Raw genomic sequence first — 19,903 nt, 5'->3', positions numbered from 1 at the left:
TCCCGAAAGAGCATCACGTGTAATCCCATAGTGAAGACGTACCGCATCCACATAAACACTCGAGAGACGGAAAGTCGGCGCATTTCACTTCCACCGAATTCTACGAAACACCCGAAGCTCTCGTGAGCGCCATCCATGAGCGTCTGCAGCCAGAAGCTTCCCTCACGTACGATGCATGGGCGAGGAAGTGTTCGTTGAGCTTGCGGTAAAACGTGTCCCTTACATTATCCGATTACTTTGCGTACCTACTGGGTTTCGGCGCGAAAACCGTATTTACCGAAAACGATACAGGCGTCGACGAAGTGACCATAGATCTTCCCATTAGCTGTATTATGATATACACGGATCTCGTCGCGCCCTCCGTAGTGGGAAACGGGCGACATCCGATACTGAAATTAATTCCATTCGTATATGATAGAACGAAAGAACAACTGAGTTTCAGCTTTCTACCCGTTCAGTATTTTAAGTTAGTGCAGCGCGAAATTTCCTCAATCACCATCTCTATACGCGACGACACGGGTCGCAAGCTACTGCTACAAAATCGCGGTAGATCGACGCTGACGCTGCACTTTAAGCATGTACACTAAAACGGTACCAATCTACGGATTTAGCGTTCCGACGGTATACAGGTCGCACCTGTACCAGAGGTGAGGCAATTTCTTTTCTGAGCTCGGGCGTTTCGCTATTCCACTCTTTAAACGCGTATCACCCTACTTAAAAAGACGGCTGTTGCGGCTGCTAAGCGCGTAGCCAAAAATCTGTCGGAGGGAGGCTCTTTCCGAAGTGCGCTTAAAAGATCGGCGAAAGATACGGGCCGTGAAATTCTCCGCGACCTCGGAGTGGCTGGCGGGCGAAGAAAGAGGAGAAAACCGGACGTCTTCGACGGCATAAATAACGCTGGTTGCGCGGCCACAATTTAGTTGTGAGATGGACACGATTAACGTCGTACATCCCGACACTCCTCTGTTGGATAAGTCGGAAACACTGTTATTTTCCGTGCCGGGAACGCAGTGGCATATACTGAAGGGGGAATATGTGGTATTCTACCCGGTCGCTGACATATCCTCCGTCATAGAGCTCCAGCTTTCGAATTTGGGGCACCACTATTTCGATTTGAACTCCGCGTACATAGTGACGAAAGTCCGCATCGTACGTGACGATGGTTCGCTACCGGAAACACAGGCTGGCGATCGGACGACCTACGACGAGGTCTACCCCGTCAACGCGTTCGCCAGCTCGCTTTTCAAGAACGTAGCCGTCTTCTTGAATCAGACCATGATTACGAATAATGATTTGTATAGCTTGAGAAGCTACCTGGATATTTTGCTTCACGCCAGCACCACGGAGCAGAATACCGTGCATAAAGTAGGTCTGTACACGCAAGAAGAAGCGCGTCAATCGGAAAACAACATTCGCGCTCGTGGACCGACCGAACGATACAACGTCACACGTGGCGGCAAGACCATCGACCTGGTTTCCAAGATCAACTCGGACATTTTCCTGCAGCCTAAGTTACTCATATCGGGAGTGGAAATTAGGCTTGTTTTTTATCAAGGCTCCGACGCGTTCCGCATTATGAAGACCGATCAGGAGCAGCACACGCATAAAGTGGAAATCATGAGTGCCACCTTGTACATAAAGAAAATCACCGTGTCTCCCAGCCTATTCCTCGGACACGAAACGGAATTGCAGCAGCGCAAGGCTCTCTACACACTGGCCGGAAGTGAATCGCGTATTCGTTCGCTACCAGTTGGCAACCTGGATGCATGCCTGGAAGATTTATTTCCAGAGAAGATACCGTCTAAGGTGGTTGTCGCATTCGTGCCCACCGTAGCCTACCAGGGAGCATTCAATCGGGACCCGTATCGATTTGTGAACTGGGACATTGAGTCGGCGACGCTCACCGTGAACGGGACGCAGCGAATAGACACGTTCGACTTCAACAATAACCTGAACCACCGAAGCTACTTCAACCTCCTGGAGCAGCTGGGTGAGAAGCACGTCTCCTACGAATACGACCACTACGTTGGAAACAAGTTCCTACTGTACTACGACCTAGATCCCGATCAATCCTCCGTCCACCTGTCACCGATCAGGCGTGGAAACGTTCGTCTGCAACTCAAGTTCCGACGTGCCTTGGCCGAACCCACGACCGTGTTGATACTGTCCGAGAGTGTGCGAATTATGTCCATCGATAAGAACAGGAACGTCACACTGGATTAGCGATGTTCGAGCAAGATATCGAGAGATTCCTGAAGTACAACGATTACGCTTCGGCAGTCTTTCGCGGTGTATACGCTCGAGACGACCGTCTGCCCGCGCTGGATAGATCGGGTATAATCGTGGTGAACACCGATCGGCGACAACAAGCTGGGGAGCACTGGATTCTGTACGCGAAAATGAAGGATGACCTCATCTACTTTGATTCCTTCGGATTGCCACCCATCGAACCCGAGTTGAAACGCCTCACCGTCGACGAATATAATGATGTCTGTATCCAATGCCTGTATTCTCCAATCTGTGGTGTGTACTGTTGTATCGTGGCGACATTGTTGGCGAAAGGGAAATCACTGAAGAGCATTGTATCCATGTTTTCCGATAATCTCGCCGCTAATGACCTAAAATCAATAAAGCTGCTAGAAAAGTTGTTTGTCGCTTAAAAAAGTGTGGTGTCCTTTATTCTCTATAGCTCCCAACAAAGTATACTTGCTTAGTTAATGAATACGTGCTATAGCTCCCTATCATGTCATTCTATCAATAGAGCTTCCCATCATATCAGCCTATCTTCCTAATCCATCACAACAACGCAACATTTTTTTCTCTTAAAATCAGAAATACATGTATTTTTATTTTACTGCTGATTACATATGGGACGCGGACTTTCGCTGGTCTCGCGGTCACTTCTTCTTCGCGTCAGTAAAGATGATGTCGGGCGATGCGACTCTTTTACCATCCGTGAATCTCTCCTTCTTCTCTAGTTTGAGATCTGGTAATTCTCGCATTTCTTGCAAATCTTCATCTGTGAGTCGCTTAACGCGACTGGGTAGGTACACCTTTACGCGTTTATCGTTGTCCACCAGGAGTTCACGTACACGGACTCCCCGTACATAGTATCCGCTTTGCGTAAGTCCAACACGTCGAGCTTTTCGTTGTTCGGAACAATGCTCATTTTCTGAATGTCCCCATCACCGGGTTTCTTTAGTTTATCCAGCTTCTCGAAAATGGATGGCATATCTCTCAGTGCAAGTTTCTACGCACGCCAAATGAACTGAAAATGAGGACAACTATTACCTACCTTTCCTCATCTTGAAGACAATAGTGAAACATACCTTTCTCGTTGTGCGCTTCACCGGGAGTCGACCGACGGAAGTAGCTTCACAGACCTCAAATGAGTTGTATATATCGCAACTTTTATATAAAGCACCCCTGGAGGAGCGCAAGGGTGGTGCGATTCTGTTTATACAATCACGCAGGAACAGCATGTGATATATGATGCGCGCGCGCGCGCGCGAAGGACATTTGGAACTTCTTGGAAGCTGCATAAGCGAACCCTTTGTTTTTGGTTACAGAAAGCTTGTTTCGGCAATGAGCAGGTGGTGACGTGGGCTCATAGGGATATTTTCCTTGAGATAGACTTGTCTCATCAGGCACAACAGTTTACTTTTGGTTTTAATATGCACGGCCTCGGAAAACATGATTTATGAGGTGACCCAGTTTCTCGGAGAAAACCTATTTACATCACCTTGACGCAACATCTTTTCGCTAGGGCCCGCCACGATGGGTGGAAGTGCGTTTTTGATAATAAACAGATGGCGCCGTCGTGTTGGGGCTTGTCTCAAGGTGACCCAATTTCTCAGAGGAGACCTATTTACATTACCTTGACGCGACCTTTTCTCCAACAAAGCTCACCATTCTATAGTATAAACTCATTTTGACCATGAAGCGCATTTTGATATAAAACAGGCGGCCCCAACGTGTTGGAACATGCAGCCGACTCATCCTCAAGGTGACCCAGTTTCTCGGAGAAAACCTACTTACATCACCTTGACGCAACATTTTTTTTCCCGCTAGGGTCCGCCGCAGAGTTTGGCCATAAAGCGCGTTTTGATATTAAACAGATGGCCCCAACGTGGCCTCATCCTCGAGGTGACACATGATTTACGACCGTGTGGAAACAAGCGAGCCCCGACGTATTGGCGCATGTAGCGTGGATGCTGGTTTATAAGCCGCGCGATCGCCTCAGGGGGGGAACAGTCTGCTTTCACTCGCTTCGCAAGTAAGTTATTCCCTTTACTTGTTGCACGTTTCTTACGGATCCATTTATTTTCAGTGCCTCGGTGTGTGTTCCGCTTTTTTGATCCTCACGATATCGAGGATGAATCGGACGACGATTCTCGGGACGGCGCACCTCCTACACTGTCTGCTCACGTGATGCCATCGCACCCCGACGTGGATACATCCTTCCTGCCCTTCTTCCAGACTGACTCCGCATTTAGAGGTATCGTCAAAAGATTCATGCTATTGGCATCTGTTCACGATCAGGGAGTAGAGGATTTGCGACAATATTTAATGAGTCGCTTTCACGATATGCTCGCTATATTGAGAGCGCAAAGAATACCCTTTAGGTTTTGCATTTGTTCGGATGTTTTAATGGTAAAGGAGACTCGTGGGAAGATAACAGCGCACATAGCCCACTTTATGGCGTTTGCTCGCGAAGTCCACAGCGACGGAGCCGTCGCGAATACCTTGATGGACGTGATTCAGGAGTCCACGGGGCGCGTCGAAAATTATCAGCGGGAAGGGAGTGGGTTCGTGTCCACCGACGTCCAAAACGTTCAAATATGTGTTTCCGCGGTGAAAACTAAAAAATTCGGATGCAAAGGGGCACTTCCCGATCATTTGGCTAAACGCAGGAACGTGCTGACGAATATTAATTTACCGGCACATAAGGAGGGTGAGTGTTTTAAATACAATACGCTTGCTCTCCTGCACCCGCAGGAAAGGAATTCGTGGAAAAAACGTGAAAACTACGCAGCGGGGTACTGGCGGCCTAGTCGCTTCCCCGTTTCCTACTCTGATCTGGATGAATTTGAAGACAAAAACAAGATATCCGTGTACGTATACGAGTACGTCGATCAGGGAGTGCACGTATCGCGACCTCCAAAACTTGAGTATAAAAAGAAAATTCACTTATTGGCTATAGATGAACATTTTTTCGGAATCAAGTCTCTCGAGCGGTTACTGATGAGAGACAACAGGCGTTTCGTATGCGAGCGTTGCACGCGCTCTTTTAACAAGGAAGAGAGCATGACGAAACATCGTCGCCTGTGCGCGGACGTAAACGAAATTATATTGGAATTTTGCGAACCGGGCAACAACAACAACTTTATTTTCGACCTTGGAGAGTGGGGAGTTTCATCGCCACAGGCGATACTCTACCCCATCGCCGGATGGAATGGGGGGAATAAAACAACGAGCCCCTTCACAATAACGATCGAAGTCCGATGGTGTCCAGAAATGTCAGAAGAGCTTTGAGCGCAGAGCGTTGCTGGGCTGGATTGGGCCAGGGACCAAGCAATTTCGAGAGGGAGAAAGGGCGAGAGCCCAGCTGACGAAAAAACTTTGTAGAATTTACTAAAATACAGTACAAGCAGCAGTATAACTACGTCGTCGCGTTGGACACGGAAAGCGTACTCGCGCCCAGTGGCGTTGGCATGCAGCGTCACGTCACCTCGAGCTTCTGTGCCGTGCTTGTGCGCACCCACGACTCGAAGGTGATACGCATCAGGGCGCACCACGGTGAAGATTCCGCGAGGCAGTGCGTCAGAGCTTTGATGGAAATGCGGGACGAGATGATCGCCCTGAACGCCTGCCCCGCAGAAATGGTGCTGAATGATGAGCAACGAGCGCGGCACAGAGCTGCCACCCACTGCGCATACTGCGGGCGGGAGTTCGCGCAAGATCTACCACGTGTCCGGCACCACGACCATTCCAAGCGTTGTACTGTCGGCGAGACAAATTACATCGCGACGCTGTGCAACCCCTGTAACTTGGCGTGCACGACGCGGGAAAAACTACCCATCATGGTGCACAATCGGGCCTACGATTTGGCCGGACTGTTGCGGGAATTTCACCTTCTCGAGTGGAAGCGTGGCCAGTTCCATGGAAAAAATCCGATCGCTCGAAATATGCACATTCCTATTCAGAGATACCATGAAGTACCTAAATTCGTCGCTGGGAGAGCTCGTGGAAACCGTCGAATCCATGGGGGCGCAGAGGCGTTCCAATGCCTGAAGCAGGTATTTGGAGACGACTACGAAATTTTGCTTCGTAAAGGTGTATTCCCGTACAGCCACGTTAGCTCGTTCGCGGTCTACGACGAATTGGCTCTGCCGGCAAAATCCGCCTTCCGAAACGATCTGACGGGGGAGGATATAAGCAACGAAGACTATCAGTACGCGCTGCACGTATTTGAACGCTTTGGATGCTCGAATCTTAGGGATTATAATGCATTGTACCTGAAAACGGATGCCCTGTTACATGCTGACGTAATGCAGCACTTCCGGCGCCTGTGCTACGACGCGCGCGGATTGGAATTGCTTCATTGTGTTTCGCTGGCATCCTATTTGTGGCAATGCGCTCTAAATTACACGCGGGCAAAATTGGAGCTGATCATCGACGAGGACATGTACCGGACCATCGAATCGGATGTTAGAGGCGGATTCTGTCAGGCGAGCAGGCGTCATTTACGGGCTAACAACCCGCTGTGCAGTGGCTATGATCCCGATAAAGAGGAGGTGTACATATCGTACATAGATTGCAACGATCTTTACGGATTCAGTATGATAAAGCACCTCCCCGTCGGCGATTTCGAATGGGTCGAGGATTTTAGCTCCGTGGATTTTATGCGTCATCCCAGAGATTCGGATGTGGGATACGTGTACGTGTGCCATTTGGGGTATCCAAAATCTATCCACGCGCTGACGCGTTACTTCCCCCTGGCTCCCGAGAAGGCGGTCGTTCCGAAGGAATGGCTCTCACCATTCCAGCGAGGGCTCCTCGAAGAGTTAATGTATCAGCCGGCGAACAGCAAAAAGCTGCTGCTCACGTGCAAGGACAAGGTCGAGTACGTTGTTCATTACGCGCTGCTCGCGCTCTATTGTAGATTGGGCATGCGGGTGACGAAAATTCACAGAATTCTAAAATTTCGTCAGGCACCATTCCTGCGTCCCTACATTGAGGACAATGTTGCTAGACGCGTCGCCTCAAGCACGACGTTCGAGAAAAAATTCTATAAAATCTCAAATATTGCGGTCTTCGGGCGTACGTTGCTAAATAAATTTAATATGCGAGACATTCGAGTAGCCTTCGATGAGGAGACGGCGAGTCACCTCGGGGGTCGGGCGGAATGCGTGCGAATGGAAATTTTGTCCCCCGATTGTGTCATGTACGAAATGCGCAAGAGAAAAGTGCGATGCGATTTCCCCCTGCAGATTGGCTTCACGATTTTAGAACTGAGTAAGTTAACCATGTACACGTTCTACTATGAAACCCTGTTGAGTAAGCTCACTTGTCCGGTGATTACCTGCTACTTTGACACGGACTCTCCGATCCGCGGCCTATTCTGCAAGGACTACGAAGATCAGTTACGTGCGATCGCCGACGACCATTTAGACTTGTCTTCCTTCGATCGTGATCATCCACTGTACAGCGAGAGGAATCGCGGTAGACTTGGCGCGTTCAAAAGTGAAACGGGTAGCGTACCCATTGAGGAAGTAATATGCTTAAAAGCCAAAATGTATTCTATCAAATTAGCCGCGGGAAAACAGATTGCAAGAGCTAAAGGGGTCAAAAAGAACATTGTGCGCAAACACCTCCTCCATGATTCGTACCGCGATACCCTATTCAAGCACGCTAGCGTATCGCACGAGCAGGTGTCAATAGTGGGAAAGAAAGAGTGCATGTACACCATCAGAAATGTGAAAAGAAGTCTGATGGCGTACGACGACAAACGGAAGCTGCGAATATGGTAAGCTCGAGTGGATGACGTAGATAGCGAGATTTCACCCGGCGTTCTTTCCCCCGCCGCACAGATAATGCAGTGGATGAGAAGGAATAGCGTCGTTTGGGCTGCGTCACTGGAAGGATGTGGCACCTCGTTCTCTTCTCGCTCGTCTCGTGCGCGCTGGCGCTGGACGCCGGCAACTGTACGGCGAGCATCAAGCTCGAGAAGGATAAGCACACGTACGCGCACGAATGCCCCGGCGACATCTTGGCCATCAGAGAGTGGCACGTGGTACCTATGCGGTCCGGCATTAACCTGGACAGGAACGCTACTGGATCGTTGCGTACGTGCCTTCACTCGCTGGACGTGAGCGACAGCTACGAAGATATCCAGTGCACGCGGAAGTGCCAGCTCACGGAGGACGAAATTTTTCTCAGCCGCTGTCCCGGAGACGTCTACATGATCCGTCACTTCCGTGGAACCATGCCCAGCATCAAAGGAATCAACCTCTCCAAGACTGCCATGCTTTTCCTCAAACATGTACTCAATAAACGTTGAAAGGCATTTTTTTCCCTGTCTGTTCGATCTCATAGAGCTATATGAGATAGAGACATTGGGTTAGAACCATCTGAAGTCACCGCCGAGCGATCCGCGCACCATCTGGCGGGCGTCGGTGAAGGCTATGTTCAGTAGGCCACCCGCTAGCCATTATGGCGCGGGCCAAGCGGCGTGAAGAGATGGGTAAGTTTGAACATATGAGATAAAGCCGCAGCGGGGCCGCTGCCGTCTGGCGGGCGCTAATGAAGGCTATGTTCAGCGGGCTTAGTCAGTGGGCCTGGAACGGGCCAATCGGTGGCGGCGGCCAATCAGAGGGCTTAGAAAGTCTGGGAGAGTGATCAGTAGGCTTAGAATGGACCAATCAGCGGAGCCGGTTAATTAGCATAACGGGGGGCAGAGCTGTGCTCAGCGATACGCATGCACCAATCAGCGTGAAGTGGGGGCAGAGCCGAGTAATTAGCATAAGGGGCGGAGCTACAGTCAACCAATCAATGATCAGTCCAGGCTTAGCACGCGCCATTCAGCGTGAACTGGGCGGAGTCAAGCCAACTAATTAGCATAAAGGAGCGCAGCTACGGTCAGCTAATCAAAGATCAGTGGGGCGCCGTGGCCAATGAACGTGAAGTGGGCGGGGCTAATGGCGGCCAATCAGATGGCTTTGGATTTGGCTTGTGTTGGATTACAAATGCATTGTGTTGGCTTAGAACTGGATTGTGTTGGCTTAGCATTGGATTAGAATCGGCCATCTTGGATTAGAAAAATGATGTCGTTATAGCGCATGGTTCTTAAGCCGTCTGGTTGTTATACAGGCACCGTTATTATGCCGTCTTAATCTATACTAATGCTGTGCTATATCGTTTCAAGTTAATATCATTTGCATCAATGTGAATCCGCATTCCATGTTTTACAGAAAAGAAGATAATAGACGCATAGCAAACAGACTCCGCGAATACCAAAACTCATGTGGGTCTGACGTTACCGCAAGCGTCTCCACCAGTGGGGAAGCACAAGAGAGATCACGTGCTTACGACTACCAATGGGAATGCCCGGAACTTTAATGTTAGGGCGTAATGAGTACGTACCTGCAAGGGTTTATATCTCACCGAATATGACACGTTGAAGTATAATAGCAAACTAATTATTTTATTCTTCGTTACTCTAGTACGCAATACAATGTGTGCATGATGCACCTTTATCAAACACTTACAGCCCCATTACCTGATGGATCACTGTATTACCGCTGTGAATTCGTATTCAGGAGAATTCAGCAGCACTGGAAAAGTCATGCATTGCGAATATCACAATGGTAACATCTGAACTGGCGTCTCAACTTCCTGCCGTGGGTTCGCATAATTGTCTGCTAACTCTGAAGCAATTGTTCTTGTGGTCATTTACATACATCCTGTCTTAACGCGTAATGCTTTCTGTGCAAATCACATCTCTATTAGAGTCAAGCGTTGCTTGCAAACACAGAAATGTTAATCACCGGTCCACGAGTGATTAATAAGCGCACTGATATTTCGAAAGTCACTGACTCGCCTTCGTACAGGAAAGAATACTAACGTAGCGTATGCATACCAGGTAAAGTGCTATTAAACAAGCTCACATTAACCTTGTTCTCTTGAACGGAAATGTTGCAATAAGCCGCGGTATGACGATGGCTATAAAACGGCTACCGTTTCTGCCCGTTTCATTTCTTTGTATCGCCCTTTCTTCGGTAGCTGCGCTTCAAATGTTGCGGAGTGGTTTGCTTGCCTTGTGGTGCTTCGCTTACGTCCAAGGTAAGGATTGATTTTTTTGTACTTCGTGTTAGCGCCGCGAAACAAATGGTGGCTTTGAGCGGCGTGCAGACATGGACACATGGAGAGAGGACAGCAGGAACGAGTGAAGAAAGGGTGACTTAGTATGCGTTTTGGGTTGACTTCTGAGGGAACTGTGCCGATGTGAGTTTCAAAAGTGTGCCGGGCACCCCAGCGAAAACCTCAGTCGGCACAGCCGGTGCCGGGATTCGAACATGCGTCAGTCTCATCGCGGACAGTGATTATCCTAACCATGAAAGATGAAAGTCACTGAAAAGGTTAGCCAGCTGTAGGACTCGAACCCACATCTTCTGGATTGCCGGTCCAGGGCTCTACCAATTGAGCTAAGCTAACACGCCTTCTCAGCGACTTCCAGGGGCGTCATCTGAAGGGACAAACCAGCCACTCTCTCTCACTCATCCTCCTTTCACTCTTACATTTTTTGCTCACTCACACGCACATTCATACGACGGGATCGACGCAGGCGGCAACTGATGAACATGAAACAACTGATGTTCTGAGGCTGGAACAACATAGAAGGGACAAATACATACAAAGCCTCAATTTGCCTAAGAAATTAACGATGAAAGATGAAAGTCACTGAAAAGGTTAGCCAGCTGTAGGACTCGAACCCACATCTTCTGGATTGCCGGTCCAGGGCTCTACCAATTGAGCTAAGCTAACACGCCTTCTCAGCGACTTCCAGGGTGCGTCATCTGAAGGGACAAACCAGCCACTCTCTCTCACTCATCCTCCTTTCACTCTTACATTTTTGCTCACTCACACGCACATTCATACGACGGGATCGACGCAGGCGGCAACTGATGAACATGAAACAACTGACGTTCTGAGGCTGGAACAACATAGAAGGGACAAATACATACAAAGCCTCAATTTGCCTAAGAAATTAACGATGAAAGATGAAAGTCACTGAAAAGGTTAGCCAGCTGTAGGACTCGAACCCACATCTTCTGGATTGCCGGTCCAGGGCTCTACCAATTGAGCTAAGCTAACACGCCTTCTCAGCGACTTCCAGGGTGCGTCATCTGAAGGGACAAACCAGCCACTCTCTCTCACTCATCCTCCTTTCACTCTTACATTTTTTGCTCACTCACACGCACATTCATACGACGGGATCGACGCAGGCGGCAACTGATGAACATGAAACAACTGATGTTCTGAGGCTGGAACAACATAGAAGAGACAAATACATACAAAGCCTCAATTTGCCTAAGAAATTAACGATGAAAGTCCCTGAAAAGGTTAGCCAGCTGTAGGACTCGAACCCACATCTTCTGGATTGCCGGTCCAGGGCTCTACCAATTGAGCTAAGCTAACACGCCTTCTCAGCGACTTCCAGGGCGCGTCATCTGAAGGGACAAACCAGCCACTCTCTCTCACTCATCCTCCTTTCACTCTTACATTTTTTGCTCACTCACACGCACATTCATACGACGGGATCGACGCAGGCGGCAACTGATGAACATGAAACAACTGATGTTCTGAGGCTGGAACAACATAGAAGAGACAAATACATACAAAGCCTCAATTTGCCTAAGAAATTAACGATGAAAGTCCCTGAAAAGGTTAGCCAGCTGTAGGACTCGAACCCACATCTTCTGGATTGCCGGTCCAGGGCTCTACCAATTGAGCTAAGCTAACACGCCTTCTCAGCGACTTCCAGGGCGCGTCATCTGAAGGGACAAACCAGCCACTCTCTCTCACTCATCCTCCTTTCACTCTTACATTTTTTGCTCACTCACACGCACATTCATACGACGGGATCGACGCAGGCGGCAACTGATGAACATGAAACAACTGATGTTCTGAGGCTGGAACAACATAGAAGAGACAAATACATACAAAGCCTCAATTTGCCTAAGAAATTAACGATGAAAGTCACTGAAAAGGTTAGCCAGCTGTAGGACTCGAACCCACATCTTCTGGATTGCCGGTCCAGGGCTCTACCAATTGAGCTAAGCTAACACGCCTTCTCAGCGACTTCCAGGGTGCGTCATCTGAAGGGACAAACCAGCCACTCTCTCTCACTCATCCTCCTTTCACTCTTACATTTTTTGCTCACTCACACGCACATTCATACGACGGGATCGACGCAGGCGGCAACTGATGAACATGAAACAACTGACGTTCTGAGGCTGGAACAACATAGAAGGGACAAATACATACAAAGCCTCAATTTGCCTAAGAAATTAACGATGAAAGATGAAAGTCACTGAAAAGGTTAGCCAGCTGTAGGACTCGAACCCACATCTTCTGGATTGCCGGTCCAGGGCTCTACCAATTGAGCTAAGCTAACACGCCTTCTCAGCGACTTCCAGGGTGCGTCCATCTGAAGGGACAAACCAGCCACTCTCTCTCACTCATCCTCCTTTCACTCTTACATTTTTTGCTCACTCACACGCACATTCATACGACGGGATCGACGCAGGCGGCAACTGATGAACATGAAACAACTGATGTTCTGAGGCTGGAACAACATAGAAGAGACAAATACATACAAAGCCTCAATTTGCCTAAGAAATTAACGATGAAAGTCACTGAAAAGGTTAGCCAGCTGTAGGACTCGAACCCACATCTTCTGGATTGCCGGTCCAGGGCTCTACCAATTGAGCTAAGCTAACACGCCTTCTCAGCGACTTCCAGGGCGCGTCATCTGAAGGGACAAACCAGCCACTCTCTCTCACTCATCCTCCTTTCACTCTTACATTTTTTGCTCACTCACACGCACATTCATACGACGGGATCGACGCAGGCGGCAACTGATGAACATGAAACAACTGATGTTCTGAGGCTGGAACAACATAGAAGAGACAAATACATACAAAGCCTCAATTTGCCTAAGAAATTAACGATGAAAGTCCCTGAAAAGGTTAGCCAGCTGTAGGACTCGAACCCACATCTTCTGGATTGCCGGTCCAGGGCTCTACCAATTGAGCTAAGCTAACACGCCTTCTCAGCGACTTCCAGGGCGCGTCATCTGAAGGGACAAACCAGCCACTCTCTCTCACTCATCCTCCTTTCACTCTTACATTTTTTGCTCACTCACACGCACATTCATACGACGGGATCGACGCAGGCGGCAACTGATGAACATGAAACAACTGATGTTCTGAGGCTGGAACAACATAGAAGGGACAAATACATACAAAGCCTCAATTTGCCTAAGAAATTAACGATGAAAGATGAAAGTCACTGAAAAGGTTAGCCAGCTGTAGGACTCGAACCCACATCTTCTGGATTGCCGGTCCAGGGCTCTACCAATTGAGCTAAGCTAACACGCCTTCTCAGCGACTTCCAGGGTGCGTCATCTGAAGGGACAAACCAGCCACTCTCTCTCACTCATCCTCCTTTCACTCTTACATTGCAACTCACACGCACATTCATACGACGGGATCGACGCAGGCGGCAACTGATGAACATGAAACAACTGATGTTCTGAGGCTGGAACATCAGCCTCAGAACATCGTCTTCGTCTGGTCCTGTCTTCGTCAGGACCAGACGAAGACAGTGCCACTGTCGAAGCGTCGACCATTCTTTTTTTAATCTATGTGTTAAATTGCCCATTAAATAAATTAGTTTTTCTTAACGTTCCTGTAATCTGTAGTCCAAGTCTTATTATTTCACTTATATATATATATATATATATTCAATTACCTGGTGAAATCGTGATAGCGAGTGTTGTGCAATTTGCCGATGATTTGCTGAACCACCTGAAAATAGTGCCCCCTGCTCGCTTTTTTCTGGGACATTCGCTGTCTGATTACCTGTATGGAAACGCTCGGAGCCCGCCACAATCATATATTTGTCACCAACTTATTAACGACGCCGGTTGTATGTTTTTCCTACCTTTTGTTTAACTTTGCTACAGTTTCTCTCAACCTGGAATATCACGTTACACACAGCTGCTCCGAGAGTTGCGCCAACGTTGGTATATCCAAGGCTACTGGAAGGCAGGTCATCTGATGGGCAAAAATTGCTTCGCATCAACGATGACCTAACTCTGAGCCTAGAAAGGACGTCCGTGTTCTCCAACCCACTGACACTAACTACCCACGAAGGAAATGCGCCGAAAGATGTGGACGTGAGTTTTCACACCGGTAAACGACACTCAAAACGAGCTCGAAATCCTGTTTTGTCGAATACGGATGCCTATAGAGAAGTATGACTGCATTTGAAATTTCTTAAGCTTTATTACTGGCTCATATTCTACTTGTTAAGTGGAGCCTCTGATGGTTATGCACCATCTAGCCTTTTAGCTCGCTCGGAAGGTTTCCGGAAGCAAATTTTGGTGAAGTTGGCACAAGGAAATAGATTAAGCAGACAACTTCTCGTATATTCTATTATCTCCTCGTGTTTGCAACTAGTGATCCCTATTGTGGTCACGTTTCATGAATCTTCCTAAATGCTTCCGCGCGGAATACGTTTTTTGCCACCCGAAATGGTGGCTTCGACTTTCAAAGAATGACAGTGGATTCATAGCTTAATGTTTGCTCAATCGGTTGCTGTGCTCAATGGAAATATGTGTATGAGACCGATACGGTAGTGTTTGGAACCGCTTCACAGTCTACTGGTCAAATTGCACTTCAAAAAACAGCTTAGATATTATGTAAACGAGTTTTAAAGACTCGCACAGCCTCTGCAGCTATGGAAGGCTCACCGATTGTAACTTCATAACGACGTGAGCCAGGCACACGAATGGGAGCGCAGGCGGTTGTTTCCGATCTCGTTGGTTTAGCGTTCGCATGTGAAAGGTAAATCTTTCGCTAATCAGTGTGAGGTCTGACGCGACCATACCACGTGTAACACGCGGTTTCGTTCCTGGCCCTACGAAGACGTCTGCCGCTAACCCGGAGGTGACATTCACTAATATGGTTACCACTACCTGCTGACGCTTACCTTTCCGCCTGTCGGCAAAGCACGCTCCCCGTTTAGACTTGTGCGTATGACGCTTCCTTTGATTCCCAGAGAAAGTAGTTCGGAATACTCTCAACGTCCGGCGTCTGCTCTTACCATGAGTTATGTCAGATTGCACAGAAAATACTCCAGTAATTCGCGGCTTATTTTCGGCGTTATTCTCGATTATGAACGAGGAGTAAAATGGCGAAAGTTCCGGAATGGCCGGGGCCCATGCGACAGCCCCTTTAAAGTACCACTACAAATATCGTGTCTTAAGAATCTTACTGTATCTATATCATTGAAATCCATGTATTTCCCATTCTATTCTCCCAAAATATTGTACCTGTATTGAAAAATTTACAACAAAATAATTTCTACCATTGGGAAGTGTTACGTCATGTGCTGTCCGATCCACCCCTACGTTTGGGAATATTCCTCAGCGAACGTTGTTTTCGTCTCCTCACCACGACTGCTGGAAGACTTCCAATGCTTGGTGAAGAGCGAGGACACTCGCGCTGCTGCAACGCTTATAGAATCTGAAACAATAGAGCTTTGCAGCTTATTTCGAAAATGTGGGGAAGCGCGTAATGTTAAATTTTGCTGGTGGGCCCGGATGGATATTCTAGATAAACAGTATGGTTTTCGGTTTGACGCTGCGTGTTCCACTACGATAAAGTCGAATGTCTAAAATTCTAATTTATAGAAACTGTGGGGGTTTAATGCATCACTTTTCGAGTGGAGAGGACTTTTTGGGTGCTTCATCGACTGCAAGCATGATAGAGCTCCCACAGCTTCTGGCCATAGTCCCTATAATTTGTCTCAGTTCAGAAATGTGCATGGGAAAACACGCAACGTGGTCGTGGGTTAACGCGGGTAAAGATTGTGGAAGGTTAACCACAATGAGCGAAAAGGATCGGGAACAAATGGGAACATTTCGTATAGTATTGTCAACTCACAGTGACACAGCGCTTCGAGCCGGTGTTTCTGTATGCGAAGTGTAAAGAGGAAGACAGGTGTACGACAAAATACGGGACGCCTCATTCGTCGCAGTTGAAATCGTCCTGAGACGAATTCTTGCGAAATAAGTGGTCGCAGCACCCTACTCCGACACGCTCTAGCGCGTCACAAGTCCTTGAGTGTGATCAAGCGCCCCGCGCCGACTTCAGCGCGACCTTGGCTACCACCAACGAGAGGACGCTTTTAGCTACTCAGCCATGCCGGTGGTGCTATATTTTATAATAGGAGAAAAATTCCGTGATGTAGTTTTTGTCGTACATGTGCCTGCCCCTTTAAGCCCCTGTCGGGAACCATATGCATCATTTTCTGGACAGGGTGTAATGTTACGGAATAGGTATATGAACAAAGTAGGGGTATGCAGCAGAATGTGCACGTGAGAAGGACAATATCTCCTTGACTCACTAAAGGACGGCAGACTGTAAAAACAGCAATAAACCTTGCACCTTTGCTAGTTTCGTGGCTCTTCGCAAACATAAGAATCCATTGCCCTTCTCGTCAGGACAAGTGTGCTTGGTGGCGCATTTCGCATTTTTCTATAATTCTCGATGTTTCTGGAGGAGCGTGAAAAATTTCCAGCCATTTAAATTTTCCGGAAATTTTAAATATCTCACACATGGCCAGCTGCGCCGCTGATAAAGGCAGCTCGTCATTGGCTACCACCGATGCTACAGTTCTAGTGACTGGAAGGACTCTAAGTATTACATGACGTTCGAGATGACACCAGACCCCGTTTGGCTTGGAAGGCGGTGGCGTCATGAGGTACCACCACGAGGAATTCAAAAACAGTTCTGTGACGTAATTACCTACGTGTATTTACGTTACGGCAGTTAACTACTCCTGAAATAATTAATTATTCTACCTAAACACTTTTCAAAATAAGTGACTAAGTTAATTACCTCTCGTCTCGGATTTGTGCTCGGGTGACCGTTGCTCGCTGCCGCGATTTGAACAAGTGCATATAAATTTCCGTCTGTGCCACATTGCCTCTCCACAAACGCTGATGCAAACTGCAATTAGGGTGTCGTTTTCTTTTCTCTTTTTTTTCTTTTTTGTTGTTGTTGTTGCAGGAGATAAGGTCGCATTCACCTCCGCGCTGTGTGCTGTCATCTAACAGCCTTATATCCCAACAAGAATGCGTCTAAACTACCGATGTAATAATTTATGCATGGAAGTTTCCTGTCATGCAACTGCTTAGCACAACAACTTCGTCACATCCGTAACAACTGCCATGTGCACTTGCAGGTAGATGTCAGGAGCATTGAAGAGAACCTCTATCACGACCCGGACACGATGTCGGCGGTGATAATGGACAGATTCGACACTGGGGTCCACATGGTAAAAAACACACTTGAATTTTGCATACCTCTTTGCGATCGGGGTCTTGGATTCATTCATTATACAGCCGTCAGCACGACTAGCGCAGGCATAGAACGTCAATTCTAAACGAAGAGCAGTGACTCAATAAACGCAGGGCAGGCTCAAAGCTTAATACGAGCTAAAAAGTGGAATGTACAACATTCCATCAAGTATTCGAAAAGCGAAAAGAGGAGAACAAAAAACAGGTTCCTCAGAGGAATAGGCGGCTGTGCATAAAGTAAAAGAAAATTCATTGTATGTGCAAATTGTTATTACTGACAGGTTTTATTCCCACTGAGGAATTTGAATTTGCATACCTCGGCGTCCTCCGTGCACTTCTGAGATATTGTTGTGAATAGCGCGCGTATTTTCTAGATTTGATATTTTATGGCTTGCAAAGGACGCTTGTGAAAAATATGTGTCGTGTTTGGTTGTTTTTCCGGATCTCAGGGTTTAAACACCTGTACGCGGATTTGTCTTTGTGTGTGTGTGTTGTGCTTTGTGTGTGCGCGTGCATGGGCGTGTATGTGCATGCGCTCGCTCGCTCTGATCGCGTTAGTAAAGAGCGTATGAAAAACAAGAGCGAAACACTACTTGCACAGAAGAATACGGAAGACAAAGTGTTTCTTCTGTTCGCTAGCAACAGAGAAGTTAGCTCCATCTTGCTACATGTCTCCTCGCCTTGGTGTGCCACTTAGCGACACAAATGCTGATCTCAAGGTTTCGAACCCCGACCGAGGATGCCATCAACTTGATGGCAGAATAGAACTCTGCTAGAAGTGGCTTTCGTTAAAGTGCCCTCAAGCGGACACAATTAATCCACGGACCAGCCGCCGCAGTATCGCTCGTGGTCATAGCTGTCTCGCGACGTAAAGCCACGAATTATCATTATCGAACTGCTCACAACGTCGAACGGCTCGAACGGCTCGAACGGCATCGAACTGCTCGAACGGCTCCAACCCGTGGCTGTGTTCACACAACATCACCGTAAACCGCGAACAGCGGGAACTCATTCAGCGCTTTCGCAGCTTTCGCGACCTTCACATTCACATTGTACTGCGAAAGCCGCAAATGCCAATGCAACCGTCCTCCGCTTCATTCTTCAACCTGTACTCAAGTACTCAAGCTCCGCACGTGTAATACGTATAATGTTGTGCTGCAGCAGACTGCATGTCTTTACACAGTATTTCCACATGATCGACACACACTTAGAGTAAGGAGGCGCAAGATGAGACAGAAATCTGCAATTGAATATGTTTTTTATTTTATTTTTCGTGTTTAAAAAGAATCTAGCCATAGGCATATTCTCAGTGGTCCACAGCTTCTGACCTGTAAATGCAGAGCGGATTAAGCCAGTGTAAAGTAAACACAGAACAAGAAATTAAAAAATGCATATTGTCACATCTTGCCGCAAGCATCGGGGCAAGACGAGACATCGCGTGGGGCAAGATAAGACACGCCATGATAACGAACTATGCACATTTGTTTTGGCAGTCCAAGCAGACAAAAGTAAAGCCCGTATGCCCCTACCAACCCCCTTGAGCCCACCGCCCACATCATGTGCAATAAAACCACACATAACACGGTACTATTTTGGACCGCCGTCCTCTGCAAACACGGCACCGCCTGGAAAATCCTAGGCAATATGCAAAAGAAGCAAAAAGAAAAAGAAATCTCTGAGGAACAAGCATAACGCCGCCTAAAAGTTAATTTATGCTGTTTATGAGTTATGATGTTGTAAAAGTTGATGATGGTGGTGATGACGAGACCAACTTGAAGAGAAGATCATCGCATATGGCGCTCAGGGCTAACCTTATCCAGAATATTATGTGTCTCTTTTCTTATTTCATTGAAATGAGAGTTGTGCGTCTCTCTGTGACAAGTAGGAAGATACGAGGGTGGTTTCATAAGTTTCAGGCCCGAGGCAGAAAATGCGCGCGAATTTGAAAATGCGATTAAGGACGCGTGGCGCCATCTGTTGGAGGGCCGGAGCACCCCCTTCAACCCTCTACATGCTTTTGTCGGTTGGAGAGCGGCATTTCAAACAGCCAGGGTGCACTCTTCAGTTAAAATAGAAAAAATCGAGTACCGCGCTGTGATAAAATTCTTGACAAAAGAGGGACTTTCGCCTAAAGAAATTTAAGCGCGACCGGACAAGTGTACGGGGAAGCCTTTCCCCCGTATACAACGGTAAAAGACTGGGCTAAGCAGTGGCGACCGGGGCAAGAGTCCATTGCAGATGATCCACGCG

At 47.8% G+C, this 19,903-nt stretch overlaps 1 protein-coding gene across 1 annotated transcript in view; it reads left to right on the top strand.

Annotated features, from left to right (window-relative positions):
• Nucleotides 1-10,195: 10,195 nt before the first annotated feature.
• LOC135384774 (venom metalloproteinase BumaMPs1-like) overlaps nt 10,196-19,903 on the top strand; it is a 94,614-nt gene continuing 84,906 nt past the window's right edge. Inside the window, exons 1-3 of the mRNA XM_064613962.1 lie at nt 10,196-10,344; nt 14,286-14,464; nt 17,539-17,631. Coding sequence (XP_064470032.1) covers nt 10,215-10,344; nt 14,286-14,464; nt 17,539-17,631 — 402 coding nt within the window. The 5' untranslated portion in view covers nt 10,196-10,214. The remainder of the gene's footprint in view (nt 10,345-14,285; nt 14,465-17,538; nt 17,632-19,903) is intronic.

This window comes from Ornithodoros turicata, chromosome 1 (genome assembly GCF_037126465.1).
Source record: "Ornithodoros turicata isolate Travis chromosome 1, ASM3712646v1, whole genome shotgun sequence".
Taxonomy (NCBI): Eukaryota; Metazoa; Arthropoda; class Arachnida; order Ixodida; family Argasidae; genus Ornithodoros; species Ornithodoros turicata.
This window is presented reverse-complemented; position numbering and strand designations above follow the sequence as displayed.